This window comes from Pituophis catenifer, unplaced genomic scaffold (assembly GCF_029215685.1).
Source record: "Pituophis catenifer annectens isolate HBS135680 unplaced genomic scaffold, rPitCat1.0.hap2 SCAF_3, whole genome shotgun sequence".
Classification (NCBI taxonomy): domain Eukaryota; kingdom Metazoa; phylum Chordata; class Lepidosauria; order Squamata; family Colubridae; genus Pituophis; species Pituophis catenifer.
The window spans coordinates 103,874,551-103,888,012 of NW_027256883.1; the positions used below are offsets into that span (position 1 = coordinate 103,874,551).

A 13,462-nucleotide genomic window follows, 5' to 3' on the forward strand; every position below is an offset into this window, starting at 1 on the left:
CCAAAAATGGGCTGCGCAGAGGCCTGCTTTTGGCCGACAGAAGCAGGCCACGTGGGCTGGTCCTTTGATATTTCCAGGCCAGCCCTGCGGGCCAGATTTAAACACCCCACGGGCCTTAAGTTTGACACCCCTGTACTATTACAATTGAAGTTGTGACAGACATTCAATAATTTATTGAGTGATTTATATGGCCAGTCATCTCACCAAGCAATTTCCACTAAGCATATGATTCTTCCAAGAAGATTCTGATTTCTCCTGCTTATAAAATTGGAGAGCCCTTCCAATATGAATGATATTTTCAATGTGAATATTTATAACAATGAATGCAATAAATAGCCCACACTGAGAGTTTTATATCTCAATCTCACTTAATTTCAGAAGACTCCTTCTCTAAGGTCCTGGTGAGGGGTGTGCTATATCATTTCCCAGATGCTTCCCTTTCCAAGGTCCAGGTTCCCAGGAAGTTTTATCCATTCCCACAAACTGACACATAGAGAATATCTGCTGCTATCTCCTCCATATAAACCTGTCTTCTATTGAATCAGTTCATTCCACCATCTGGAATAAATAATGATCTCAGTGAGAGTGTGATAGAATGTACTAAGGAAATGGATTCACAGAGGGAGAGGGTGCATTACAGAGAAGTCAGAAACAGCTCACCCCAGACATTTTGTGTGAGAGAAAGAGGGTGAAAACAGCCCATCCCTAATAGTTGACAGAGTGTATTGTAGATGGAGATAGTGGAATGCTTAGTCTGGCAAGATTTTGTCTATAGATATGAAACAATAAAGAATTCAGCTGGGAAGAATTACCACATGTCTTTCTTGGTTTGGGGCCTGACTGATGGTGAATTAAAACAACAGCATCATCCTGATAAGAGAGAAGGTCAGTAGTCAGGTGGGTTACCTGTTTGGAGAAATATTTTATAATTTCTGAAAGGGGTTGTGTCCCCTCTAAAGTTCATAATCTGGGGTACACCCTGGATGTATTACTGTAATTAATTGATGGCCTTATAAAGTTCCTATAGTGAATTGCTACTTGTAGTGGGGAAGAGTTATAACCTGTCCTGAATAAGCCATCCTTGCTCTGGAATATTCTAGGATCATCTGCTATAATGAGTTGCCCATACTATTAAAGATAGGTAAAAACTTCAGCTGATTAAAACAAGAACTGAATTAAGTTACTATAATTGAATATAGTATGCTCTGATTATTAATTACATATGTCACCAGTTTTTTAAAAATGATCAGTTTCTGAATATGATGATTCTTCCCTTTAAAGCTCTATCTGGGTTTAGAATCTATTCTGGTAACACTGATCATAACAATTTTATCACAAGGATATAATGGTTGTTCAAAGCAGACTTTTCCATGCAGAATTAAAAAATGAAATCAGTATTTTTTTCCCATCAGGCTTAGTTTTGTTGTGGCTTCATGTTCATTTTATTTTTAACTAGGTCCAGTATAATACTATATTTTGACTAGAGTAACATACTTCTAACAATCATTGCGCAAAAGTTAGTTATTATTGTTCCTTATGTAAATAACCTCAAGAGAAAAGTAGTAGACATGATAGCTAGCACCAAAGGGTGCAGGGTGAATCATGTTTGCACATGAATCTAATCTCTGCCTGAAAAGCAGTACTCCTCATCAGAGTATAAAGTTTAAGTCTATAGTTCCTGTATTCAATTAAATATTAGTTTAATTATTATACTATGGTGTTATAACAAATAACAAAACTTATGTTTATGTAGATTATCTACATAATGCTATCCTGCCATAAAACTATGCAAATCACCCTGATACTTTCAGCTATGCATGTGGTGAGCTAACAGTTAAAACTCAGAAACTAAACTATAGCCCACTTGTCAAAAATGCTATGAACTTTATTTTGATTGTAAAGTGGCTGATTAAGATAAGACTTGGGCCCACACAATTGCTGTATGACGTGTTAGATTTCTAACAAGATGGTTAAATGGTTCATGCTATAAGCCATTTGCCTTTCCTATGTTTTGGAGAGAGTCAAAAGACAATTCATTAGATCGTAATTTCTGCCTGACAAGTATAATAGGAATCACTCTAAAAGTAAACACATTATGAAATACTCTGATTTACCATGTGCAATAAGTCCTATATAGTAAGCAGTTGCCTGTTTAGTGCAATGAATCTACTGATGATGATAATGCATACACAGGGTATATAAGGGAAAATATTAATTCAAAAATCCAACCTTTCAATTGAACCACATTTGTTGATCCAAAGGGATTTTAATGATCTTGTGTGATTTGAACTTGTCAAAGAAGAAGGGTGAACTTTTAGGTTCGAGAGTAAAGGGATAAAATCTTTGCTGTTATGATATGAAAGGGTTTTTGTTGTTGTTTCTGCAGCTGCCATGATGAATTTAACAAGAACATGGACTAGTGTTTTGTAAAGAAGTTTGTTCAGTTATATGTTCTTGGTCATGAACACAATGTAAATGAGTGGCACTTGTTCAGTAACTCCACAAAAGTTAGTTCATGAAAAAAATGTTCTTCATAATTTTTTATTTTAATATCAAATTTAGAGATTGCCCATCTCACCCATATAGGCGACTATGGGTGGTGTACAATTAAATGTAATAATGGAAATAAATTACTGACAGGTAATGTTGTATGACAAGTAAATGACAGGTAAAGGCAATGCCAAAGCTAAGGTGAAAGAATTGTATCAGAACATGAAACTACTTTTGGGAAAGATTCAGTATGAAAAATATAAATTGAACATTGGTGAAGATCTGAAGGTCATTACAAATTTGTAGCTTGAATACACAAAATACTTTTGCATTTTATGAGAGTAGTAAAGTAGAAACAAGTCAGAATGACTATCCAAAGATGATCAGGAAAAGAGAATTGGTAAATAATCTCCTTGCTGACTATGAATTTCTTCCACATTAGAATATGGCCTTTCATACATCATTTTAAAACTAACTCAGACTATCAAAATTTTGAAATGCACTGGAAGTTCCTTGAGTAGAAAATATTCTCCATCTTCTAAATGTACCTCCCCAACCTATCCCCACAGCAGATAATCATACAGTGGGAAAATACCTAAAAAGGACTCTTGATATGACATGTGGTAAAAGTAGACTGTTCCTCTAATCTTCCCTAGATGAGCTCTGATTAGATTTATTCAGAAGTTGCTCAGTTTCCAGATAATGCAAACACAATTCCTCGTTGTTGGGGTAGAGGTGGAAGGAGAGGTAAAGTAAATGTGGTTTGCTCATAAAATACAAAATACTTTAAGAATACCCTCTGAACCATACTAATGTCTCAGACACAAAGGACTCTTTCTTGCAGATGAGAAGCTTATTATAAAGAGCAGCTTCCTACAGCCTTCTATGTCCCTGAAATAGACATATTTTTACCATCACCAATCTTTTTCACCTGCAAGTTCTTTTGAATTTCTGGTTCAGCATACATCATTGTATCTAACTGCTGAGTAATTAGCAAGCACCATGGAGTCTGACAGATACCCATCTTTGTCCTATTCATCTTTTTCACTTGCAGCGGAATAAATTCATAGCTCTGGACTTGTTCTATCATACAAGTGTCTGTGCTGCAGTGCCCCTGTCAGGGCAGTGAAACTATTAACGTGGCTGTTGTAATGCTTAAGTCTTGTTGCAACAAGACTCATTATCAGCTTCCCTTTAAAGGAATTGTTTTCATCATACACCCATATTGTTCTTCTGCAGTAAATACTCCCCCCTTCAAACTAGTTTTAGCTGAAATCCATAATCTAAGTACTGTAAATGTTTTTACTGACCTCTCTCTAAAGTCAGAGGAGCATTTGGTCCAACCAGCATAGCTACAGCTCCAGCTCCACCTGTTGGTCTTGCATTTCCAGTAGCATACACAGCAATATCACCACAAACCACTAAGGCATAGCGTCCTGGCATGACAAGAGCATCACCAAAGCGTCAACACTGATGAAGAGAAAAACAATCTCTTTCTTATTTTCTTCATAAAATGGGCCAAAGTTCTTTTGTAGCTTCAACTCCTGATCCAGTAGCTGTTATCTATTCAAGAACATGACACTTTACCTAAGCCAATGCTTTTGAATAGTACTGACTTTAAGCTGTGTTCAGCTCTGGGATTCTGGGAATTGAAGTCCACCTATCTGAAATTTGCTGAAACACTGGACTAAGCCAAAAAAGAGAGGCCCCTACCCCAAGGACTTCCCTTTTGACATCAAAGAGCCAATAGAAGCACAGAAAAGGTAAGGAAAAAGTTACAAGACAGATGAAACATGATAGTTTTATTCAGTTTACATATGGTGAGAATTAAGATTTAATGAATGGATACACAGTAGAGAGGTTTGAAAGGAAGGACCTAGATCAAAAATACATGTGATAATATATTAGGGGTCCCCCACCCCTCAAAATTGTCTGATTTGAGAAACCTTGGTGGGGAAGGAAGACTTTTCAACCATTCCCTGTTGGTAAAAAGAGCTATGGAGGAAAACACAGCAGCATCAGCCATAAAACTCATAACAAGGGTGGAAAGAAGAAAAATCACATAGTTCTGTCAAGGTAGATATAGCTTGTATAGCTATATTTTGTCATTTTGTGCTTTAAAAATGACCTCAAGGGGCATCCCCCAACTCAATATTATGGTGGCACAAAATGACATATTCTGAAATTGTGGCTCCTTTAACAAAAAGTAGCCATTTCCTAGTAATATTCCTGACAGCCCTGTGGAAGGCAGCCATATCCTTTACTTCCCTCTTTCGCCATCTACTGTCCGATGGTTCCATCACAGAATTCTGGGTGGAGGCCAAGTGTCTATGCAAGGGCAAAATGACTACTTTAAAATCACTGGAGAATCCCAAACCTCCCCAGCCTACTCTCTGAACTCTATCACAGCAATGTTAGAACTATTCTTCCCAAGTTGGTTGAAATTGAGGATCCTGGTTTTCCAAAAGCCACAAAATTAGTTTCTAAACAGAGACAAAAGCCCAGGCTTTTTTTTTTTTTTAAATGTTTTATACTTCTTTCAGTAAGCAGTCAGGCATATCCTAAACAGGCTGAGCTCTAGAACCAAAGGTCAGATATTATTATATCATGATTTTAAGATTAATGGAAAACTACTAATGTGCACTTTTGAAATCTGGAAATTACATTGCAATCAGTATGGGTTTTGAAAGGAGCTTCCATGTGGAACCTTCTTGACAAGAATAATTGTACTGCAACTGAGAAAAGCAGGGTTTAATTACCTACACTTTTTTTTAAAGGGAGTGGTCAACTGTCTTAAAATCTAATCCATAATATGTTTATTCAAAGGTCAGACTTGGAAAACTCTATGGGATTTCTTTTGGGGGGCTGTAAACTATTAGCTAAATGTAGAGAACTTCTGAAGCCTCTATATTTTCTCCCATGGGGCAAATAGCAGTATTGGGGTCATCCCACATTGGTGGTTCAGTTAATGGGCAGCATTAATTAATTAGTAGGCAATATTAGGACTGCTTTCTTGTTTACTGACATAATAATAAAGGACAGTGACACAAGGAATGCATCTCATACTGTAATCTTCTATTTGCTCTATTTCATTTCCTCCAGAGTGAGCTCTGCTTCTTTGCAGAAGTAACTGACAGGGAGTCTTCATGTACTTTCTGCTTTGTTACATTATTCTTGCTCTTGAGACAAGGTTGATGATGACCAAATGGCCCATCACCATGCTCTTTTGCCTCTTTTTTGCTATTATTTTCTTTGGTATCCTAGAATTTGTGCATGGACTTTGAATTGACTGTTTTTCATAAGTAGAAGTGGGGGGGTAGTGGAAGGTATATCTGATGAATCCCCTATCTCTTCCTCTTTTTTCTCTACAATGAAAGTAATTCTTCACAACCCCAGGGTTATTTTCTGTCTCTGTCAGTCCCAGGTGTATGTCAACATATATTAACAAACTGGATAAAAAAAAAAAAGCATTGTGTCTGGGTAAAATCAAATCATTAATGCAGTATAAGGAAGAACTGAAAAGTTCAGAAAACTAAGCTGAATGGGAAAAGGAGAGAATTTAGAGTAAATACTTGAAAAAAACTGAACTGGATTTTAAAGCTTGATAGATTAAGAGTTGATAATAGATTAAATGGAAAAGGAAAATCAGAAAAGTGGAGAATATTAGAAACATTAAAGCAAAGTTGCTTCTGTAGCAAGAGACATTTTGTCTCCAGTATTACTGTTACTGCAACTCCAGTACTACATAGTAATGATTTATAGAGAAAATTCTTAAAAAACATTCCACTTTCTATCTTCCGCTGAAAGGGTATAATGTTGTGACTACATTATGCTGAATATATAGTATTAATAGTCAACAGCTTTGTAGAATCAAAGGCTCAGCTTCCTTACCTTTGAAATTTAACCAATTAACAATTTGAATACTCTTTTTTCAGAATGAGCATTTAAGGCACATTATACCATTGTTTTTCAACCTCAGTGCCTTTAAGATGGGTGGACTCCAATTCCCAGAGTTCTGGGAGTTGGACTCCACCCATCTTAAAGTTGCTGAAGTTGAGAAACCTTGGGTTCTACCACTAAAAGAACTGAACTAAAGTCTGCCAACACTTACCATCCCAGGAGCTGGATTCCACCCAATCAGCAGAGTTGAATAGAGAAGCTGTACCTCCATAGCAAGCATTGGTTGTGTCAATGCCCTCAATGTCTGTGTTCCCTGAATCCTGAAAGAGCTGCATCAGAACAGTCTTAACAGCTTTGGATTTGTCAATAATAGTTTCTGTTCCAACTTCCAGGCGGCCAATAGAATCCCAGCAGAGATTGTTTCGCTCTACCAGATGTTGTACCACAGTCAGGCACAAGGAATTGATGTCTTCGTGTGCAGCACAGAAACCCATCTGCTTCTGGCCTAGGCCTATGGTGTATTTCCCAGATTCTACCCCATCATATTTCTCTAGCTCACTTTGTTCTACATATTGGAATGGGAAATATACCTCCAGAGCAAGGATACCCACATCCTTAGGCCATGGAGAGGTTGTTTGGGATGATTGTATAGAATCTGTGGAGAAACTGCAAGACAAGTAAAGAGGGAAGGTTTTTCACAATACACATTTAGATATAATTCTGGCTTCTACATTATTAGGAGGAATACCTTACAAAACAAACATGTTTTTGACTGATGCTGGCAAGGATCTTGCTTGCCTCATGATTATCCCACAAGCAAATAACAAAAGCAGGTGTATTTATACTTAGGGATTAAAGGAAAGGAATATTCACAATTTTGTTTGCTAGGTAAATGTACTATAATTAAACCCCATTGTGTAAATAACTGTTGCTTCACATTTAGGCATTACTGTACAATCTGAGGCGCAAGTTACTTCAGTGCTCATTTTCTCACTCCATCTCCAATATCCCTGTGAAGCTTATGGAAAAGTGAAGTACCTTACAATCAACAATGACACAAAGGTGCTTCGAGCTGCAGTGGCAGCCTTCAGATAAGACTACTGCTGCATTCAAGGCTGCTTTTTAAATGAATGTGGAAATTCCTAGTGCTAAAGAGGACTCATTCAACGACAGAAATATTGCAGGCATCCCCAGTTTATATATATTTATGGTAGTGAAGATTTGCTTCTATACTTGAGTTCCAAGGAATCTTGTTTCAATTTTTCTGTCACTGAAAGAAATTAGGTAAGTCTCTGCCAAAAAACAAACATTTTGTATTCACTGTGGTACCCTGATATTCAGGTGCTGCCTTTTGAGATAGATTCTTGAAATAGCCTCTTTTTATTTTCTAATGTTATATTTTCATCCTTTTAAAAGAGAACTGGTGAGAACAATTTCTATAATTTGTTTTTTTATATTGTCACTGATCATATTGTTGTAGCAATACTTTTTATAGATTTGGCTTTATAGATTTTAATATTTTGCAAGCTTGTATGAAGAGCAAAATAGAAACATTTATTTTAAATTGGATAAACACCTGATATATATGATTTGAATAGTATCTAAGTTTTCTTTGCACTTTAGCATTTGGGTGAACTGTGGAATTAAGACTTTTACTGGGTTTAGATCTACAGCATCTTAAAAACAGATGCATTCCAATAGCATAAACGATACGTGCTCATCCTAACCGTAACATATTGTTATCCAAGAGGTTAATGTTTAATACAAAGATCTTTGATTACATTTGCACAAGATCAACATTGCTGGACAGCATTAGGGGTCAGGTCCAAAGGGTGTGTGCATATATTACTTAAGTTATTGCCCCTTAAAGACCCTACAAAAAGAGTATTCTAAAAATTCAGTCTCCTTGCTTTTATTCTGAGCTTTTCTTCCTATTGTCATAGAGATACAGGTAGTCCTCAACTTACAACCACAATTGAAACCAAAGTTTCTCTTGCTAAGTGAGATTTAACAAATGTTAAATGAGTTTTTCATTTTACAACCTTTCTTGCCACAGTTGTTAAGTGAATCACTGCAGTTGTGAAGTTAGTAACCTGGTTGTTAAATGAATCTGGCTTCCCCATTGACTTTGCTTGTCAGAAGCAAAAGGTGATCATGTGACCCTGGGACACAGCAAGTCATAAGTATGAACCAGTTGCCAAGTATCTGAATTTTGATCAGATGATCATGCAGATGTTTCAAAGGTTGTAACTGTGAAAAACATTCATGTCACTTTTTTCAGTGCTGTTGTAACTTTGAATGGTCACAAAATGAACTGTTGTAAGTGAAGGACTACCTGTAATACTAATTTTAATTTTGATTGCTTTATTATAAATATAAAATTAGCTTTTTTAAAAATATATTTTTATTGTTTTTTTCTTTCAAAAACACAAACAAAAACAAAACAAAAGGAAAAGGAAAAAAGTTTCCATTTTACAACAATTCCGTATCAGTTTATAATCACAATTTGTATTTTCCCCCTTCATATTCACATATTTGTAGTTGTGGTTCTCTTATTTCTTACGTATTATTTATACTACTTATGTATACATTTCTATTATATCTATATATTACTTTACATACATTGTGTATTTCATACCATTTAATACTACCTTATCTCTAGCTCATTTCTATTGTATATTTTCTTACTTATTATTCCTGTCCTCCAACCATTTATACCATTTATTCCATATTAAGTAGCATTCTGTTTCATCTTTTTCTTTTATTTCTTTCATCAATTTATCCATCTCCGCACAGTCCAAAATTTTCCTGATGTTATTTTTCCAATTTTGTGCATAGGTTATCCTAGCTGCAGTTATAATATGTAGAATTAGATATTGTATTTCTTTATTGTAATTTCTTGTATGTACAGTATGCCCAATAAAAATAATTCTGGTTTCTAGTCTATATGATGTTTAGTTATCTCTTTGAGCCATTTTTTAATTTTAGTCCAATACATTTTTGCTGTTGCACATGTCCACCATGAATATGTCCCATATGATTTTTTACATTTCCAACAAATCAGTGATATGTTTGGGAACATCTTAGCGAGTCTTGCTGGCAGAAGGTGCCATCTATAAAACATTTTATACTGGTTTCCCTTATAAGCTGCAGACAGTCAATTTCAAATTTATTTCCCAAAGTTTTTCCCATTTCTCCAAATCTATGCTATATCCAAAAATTTTTGCCCAGCTTATCATTGTTTCTTTAACCACTTCCTCTTCCATTCTATATTTCAATATATATTTATATATTTTCCTAATCAATTTTTCTTCCGGCCCTAGTAAAATCCTGTCTAATTCCTGCTGTTCTTTTTGAAATTCATATAATTTTATGTCACTATTATACCTGGTCTGAATTTGCATATATGTCCACCAATCTATAGCTATACCCTGGTCTTTTAGTTCTTGTTTAGATTTCAAATTCCCTTGTTCATTTATCAGATCCTTATACCTTATCAGTTAATCTATGTCTGTTAAATTCAAGCATTTCAACACCTCCATTGTGGATAACCAGTTTTCTATTTTGGTGTAATGGTTTCTTTTTATTTTTTGCCAGACCTGAAGCAAGGCATTTCTGATTAGATGTCTTTGAAAATAACTGTGGGCTTTATTTTTCCCATCCCAAATGAATGCATGCCATCCTGCTTGTAGGTCGTGCCCTTCTAGTGTCAAGATCCTCTTATTTTTTAGTTCAGTCCAATCTTTTATCCATGTTAACGCTGTTGCCTGATAGTATAATTCCCAATCTGGGAGTGCAAAGCCTCCTTTTTCTCTACTATCCTGCAGTAGTTTTAATTTAATCCTTGGTTTTTTCCCTTGCCAAATATATTTTGTGGTTAATTTATTTAGATCTTCAAAAAAAAAGTTTTCCCTAGTTTTATCGGTGTGACTTGAAATAGAAATAGTACTCTCGGTAGTATGTTCATTTTGATGGAGGCTATCCTTCCAGTAAGTGACAATTGAAGATTTTCCCAAATTTCTAAATCTTTTTTTTATTTGTTGTAGTATTTTGTTGTAATTATCTTCCTTAATTGAAGAACAGTTAGCCGATAGCCAAATTCCTAAAGTTTACTTTTCTAACTACTTGCATGTTTTTTCTTCTAATTCTCGTTTTTTAGTAAGATTTTTTGTTATTATTTTTTACTTTTATTAATTTTAAATCCTGCTACCTCACCATATTCTACTCTTTGAATTAATTTAGGTCCAGATTCTAATGGTTCTTCTAATATGAATACTAGATTGTCGGCAAATGCTTGGAATTTGTATTTTTTAAATTTTTAAGCCTTTTATGTCCTGATCCTAATTTTTATTAAGAGTGTTTCTAAAGTTAAGATAAATAGAAGAGGTGAAAGCGGGCATCCTTGTCTTACCCCTTTTGTTATATCAATTTTTTTCTGTAGTGTCACCATTCATTATCACTTTTGCTGTTTGAATTGTATAAATTTTTTCATTTTTATAAATTTCCCCCCAAATATCATATTTTTTAATTGTGTACCGATAAATTTCCAATTTAAATTGTCAAATGCTTTTTGGGCATCTAGGAAAACCAGTGCAGCCTGTTTTTCTGGATGTGCCTCTATAAATCCTCTAAAGTGTTTATAATGGTTCTCATTTTATTTTTTATCTGTCTATTTGAAAAGAAACCATTTTGATCTGAATGGATGCATTCATTTAAGATTCTTTTTACTCTTTCTGATATTATTGTGGCGAATATTTTGTAGTCGGTGTTTAATAATGAAATGGGTCTGTAGTTTTTATTTCTTGACGGTCTATAACTTCCTTTGGAATTAAATGCTTCTGTCCTTGTTGGTAATTTGGCCTCTTCAAGTGCTTCATTAAATATTTCTAATAATAACCATTCTAATGTAAATTAGCTCTTTTTTTAAAAAAAAGTGGGATATCAAAGGAAATAAGAGTATTTTCTTATTTAAAGGAATAGTTTATCAGGGCTACAAGCAACAAAGTCTACATCAGTTTACTATTAAGTGTGGGCAGGAATTTGAATCCCAGTTTTGAATTTTACATTGACAGTTGACTTTTGGGTTTAATATTTCATTGTGCATTCATGAAAAATATTATGTGAGACTATTAGAATTAGATAGTTCTAATTGAGATCTGAAAAATGGAAAGTACAACACAGTGAAAATATTTATGTTAAGTAGGAAAAAAATAAAAGTATACATTTAATGAACTGGAATAGAAACTATCCTTGCTGTGAAAACTGGTAAATAGATAACTGCAGACTTTCTCGTATTTTTTTAATAAATTGTACAACACCTGAGCTAATTGTGGCCCTTTATGCCATCAATATTCACATTGGACCAAACTGCTTCTGCATTACCAGTTAATTAAACGGCTTGCTATTCAAAAACTACATAATTTGGAAAAAGGTTTTTCTCACATGCATTCTTATGGATCAGATTCTCTGGGTTCCATTAGTTAATTTAACCCACTGTTCTTATAGGATTCAGATGTAAACATTCACAAATGATCTTTCACAAAGAGAAGAAATTGTAAGAAATAGCCAGTTATATTGGAATTAAAGGCAAGATAGAGGATGAAAGTTGAAAACACTTGTGCGTGCTTTTCATAGAGAAGAGTTTTAAGAGGCATTTTTTTTCACTTGCAGATTTGCAGCTGGTGATCCTAATATTTTAAAACACCCTGACTTCTATTTTTCTAATACTCATTATGATTAAAGCAGAATTTTCTTATCAAATTTTCTAGTAGATTACCATTAGAAAAGTTTGTGTAAAAGTAAAAGTCTGATTACAGAGCCTGAAGATGTCAACATTTTAGTGCTATTTTTTCTTCACTTACCTGTTCTGTTTCACCAGTGCTGAAAAAGTGAGAGGCCAAAGTGTTTTCTGCAATGTTCGTTTCATCTGAAAGCAGCACAACTGCTTAGCGTGTCTGAAAAGCCGGAACATTTTCCAATTTGGTTGAACAGTCCAACTAAACTTCGAACTAACTGCCTCCCCAGCTTTTTAAAAGACACCCCAAGGGTACTACAGAGCTCCAGTAAGTCCCTCCCTGCTCTTATCATGACAGCCAATAGTATACTCAGTACAGGTAACAATATACAAGCTGATCTAACTAGGCTTTTGTAATTTTTTGTAGCATCAAGTTTCAGTCCTGGGGGTTCCTAAGTTCCTGGCCACCTTTAATCAGGGTATCTTCCTATTTTGTCATGACTAGAATCAGTCTAAACATTTCTATCCATGAATGGTAGGGGGTTTTTTGGACCCTCGCCTCTTCCACATCCGAGTTCTAATATTAAGTCTGTATTTTCCTGTATTGCCCTGTAAAGCAAAGAGCACCCGGAGGTGTGCTTTTTTTCCAGACTAAATCCTGGAAAAAACCCTTCCTTGTTCACAAAAGTGGCTTGAACTGAAAAACAAACAAAAAATTTCCCATGTTTAGTATTTAGGAGTTAGTATAGTTTTGGCATTCATATAGGCATATATATACAAAATTATAATGTTCTTCCTTTTATTTAATGTGCTTAATATTTTATTTTTGAAAGAACATGCCATCCTTCTAAATCAAATCTTCCTAAAACATTTTATAATACATCCAAATTAAAACCCTAGCATTTCCTCTTCTAATGCTGATCATCTTAATATTGTATTTTCTGTATGTTCCAACACAAGATTTCTGGATAATCACCTACTGCAGTAACAATAATTTATTATTTATGTCTACTTGAAGGAGGCAAAAATAATAACCATAACATTAATACTGCCATCAGCCTCTCAACTATGTATTTAGCAATTTATGGCCACAATTGAACCCAAAATTTCTGTTTCTAGGCAGTTGTTAAATGAGTTATGCACTATTGTATTACCTCTTTGCCACAGTTAAGCAAATCACTGCAGTTGTTAAGTGAATCTGGCTTCCCATACGGACTTTGTTTGCTGGAAGCCAATTGGGAAGATTACAAATGGTGATCACATGACCCCAGGACACTGCAACTGTCATGAATATATGCCAGTTGTTGCCAAGTGTCTAAATTTTGATCATGTGACCAT

The 13,462-nt window shown here is 34.9% G+C and overlaps 1 protein-coding gene across 1 annotated transcript in view; it reads right to left on the reverse strand.

Annotated features, from left to right (window-relative positions):
- The window catches only part of HMGCS2 (3-hydroxy-3-methylglutaryl-CoA synthase 2), a 71,980-nt gene extending 59,109 nt beyond the window's left edge, over positions 1–12,871 (reverse strand). The window contains exons 1-3 of the mRNA XM_070940883.1: positions 12,252–12,871; positions 6,602–7,056; positions 3,801–3,926 (exon numbers count right to left, since the gene is read on the reverse strand). Of these exons, the coding sequence (XP_070796984.1) occupies positions 3,801–3,926; positions 6,602–7,056; positions 12,252–12,361 (691 nt within the window). The 5' untranslated portion in view covers positions 12,362–12,871. The remainder of the gene's footprint in view (positions 1–3,800; positions 3,927–6,601; positions 7,057–12,251) is intronic.
- Between the last annotated feature and the right edge of the window lie 591 nt (positions 12,872–13,462).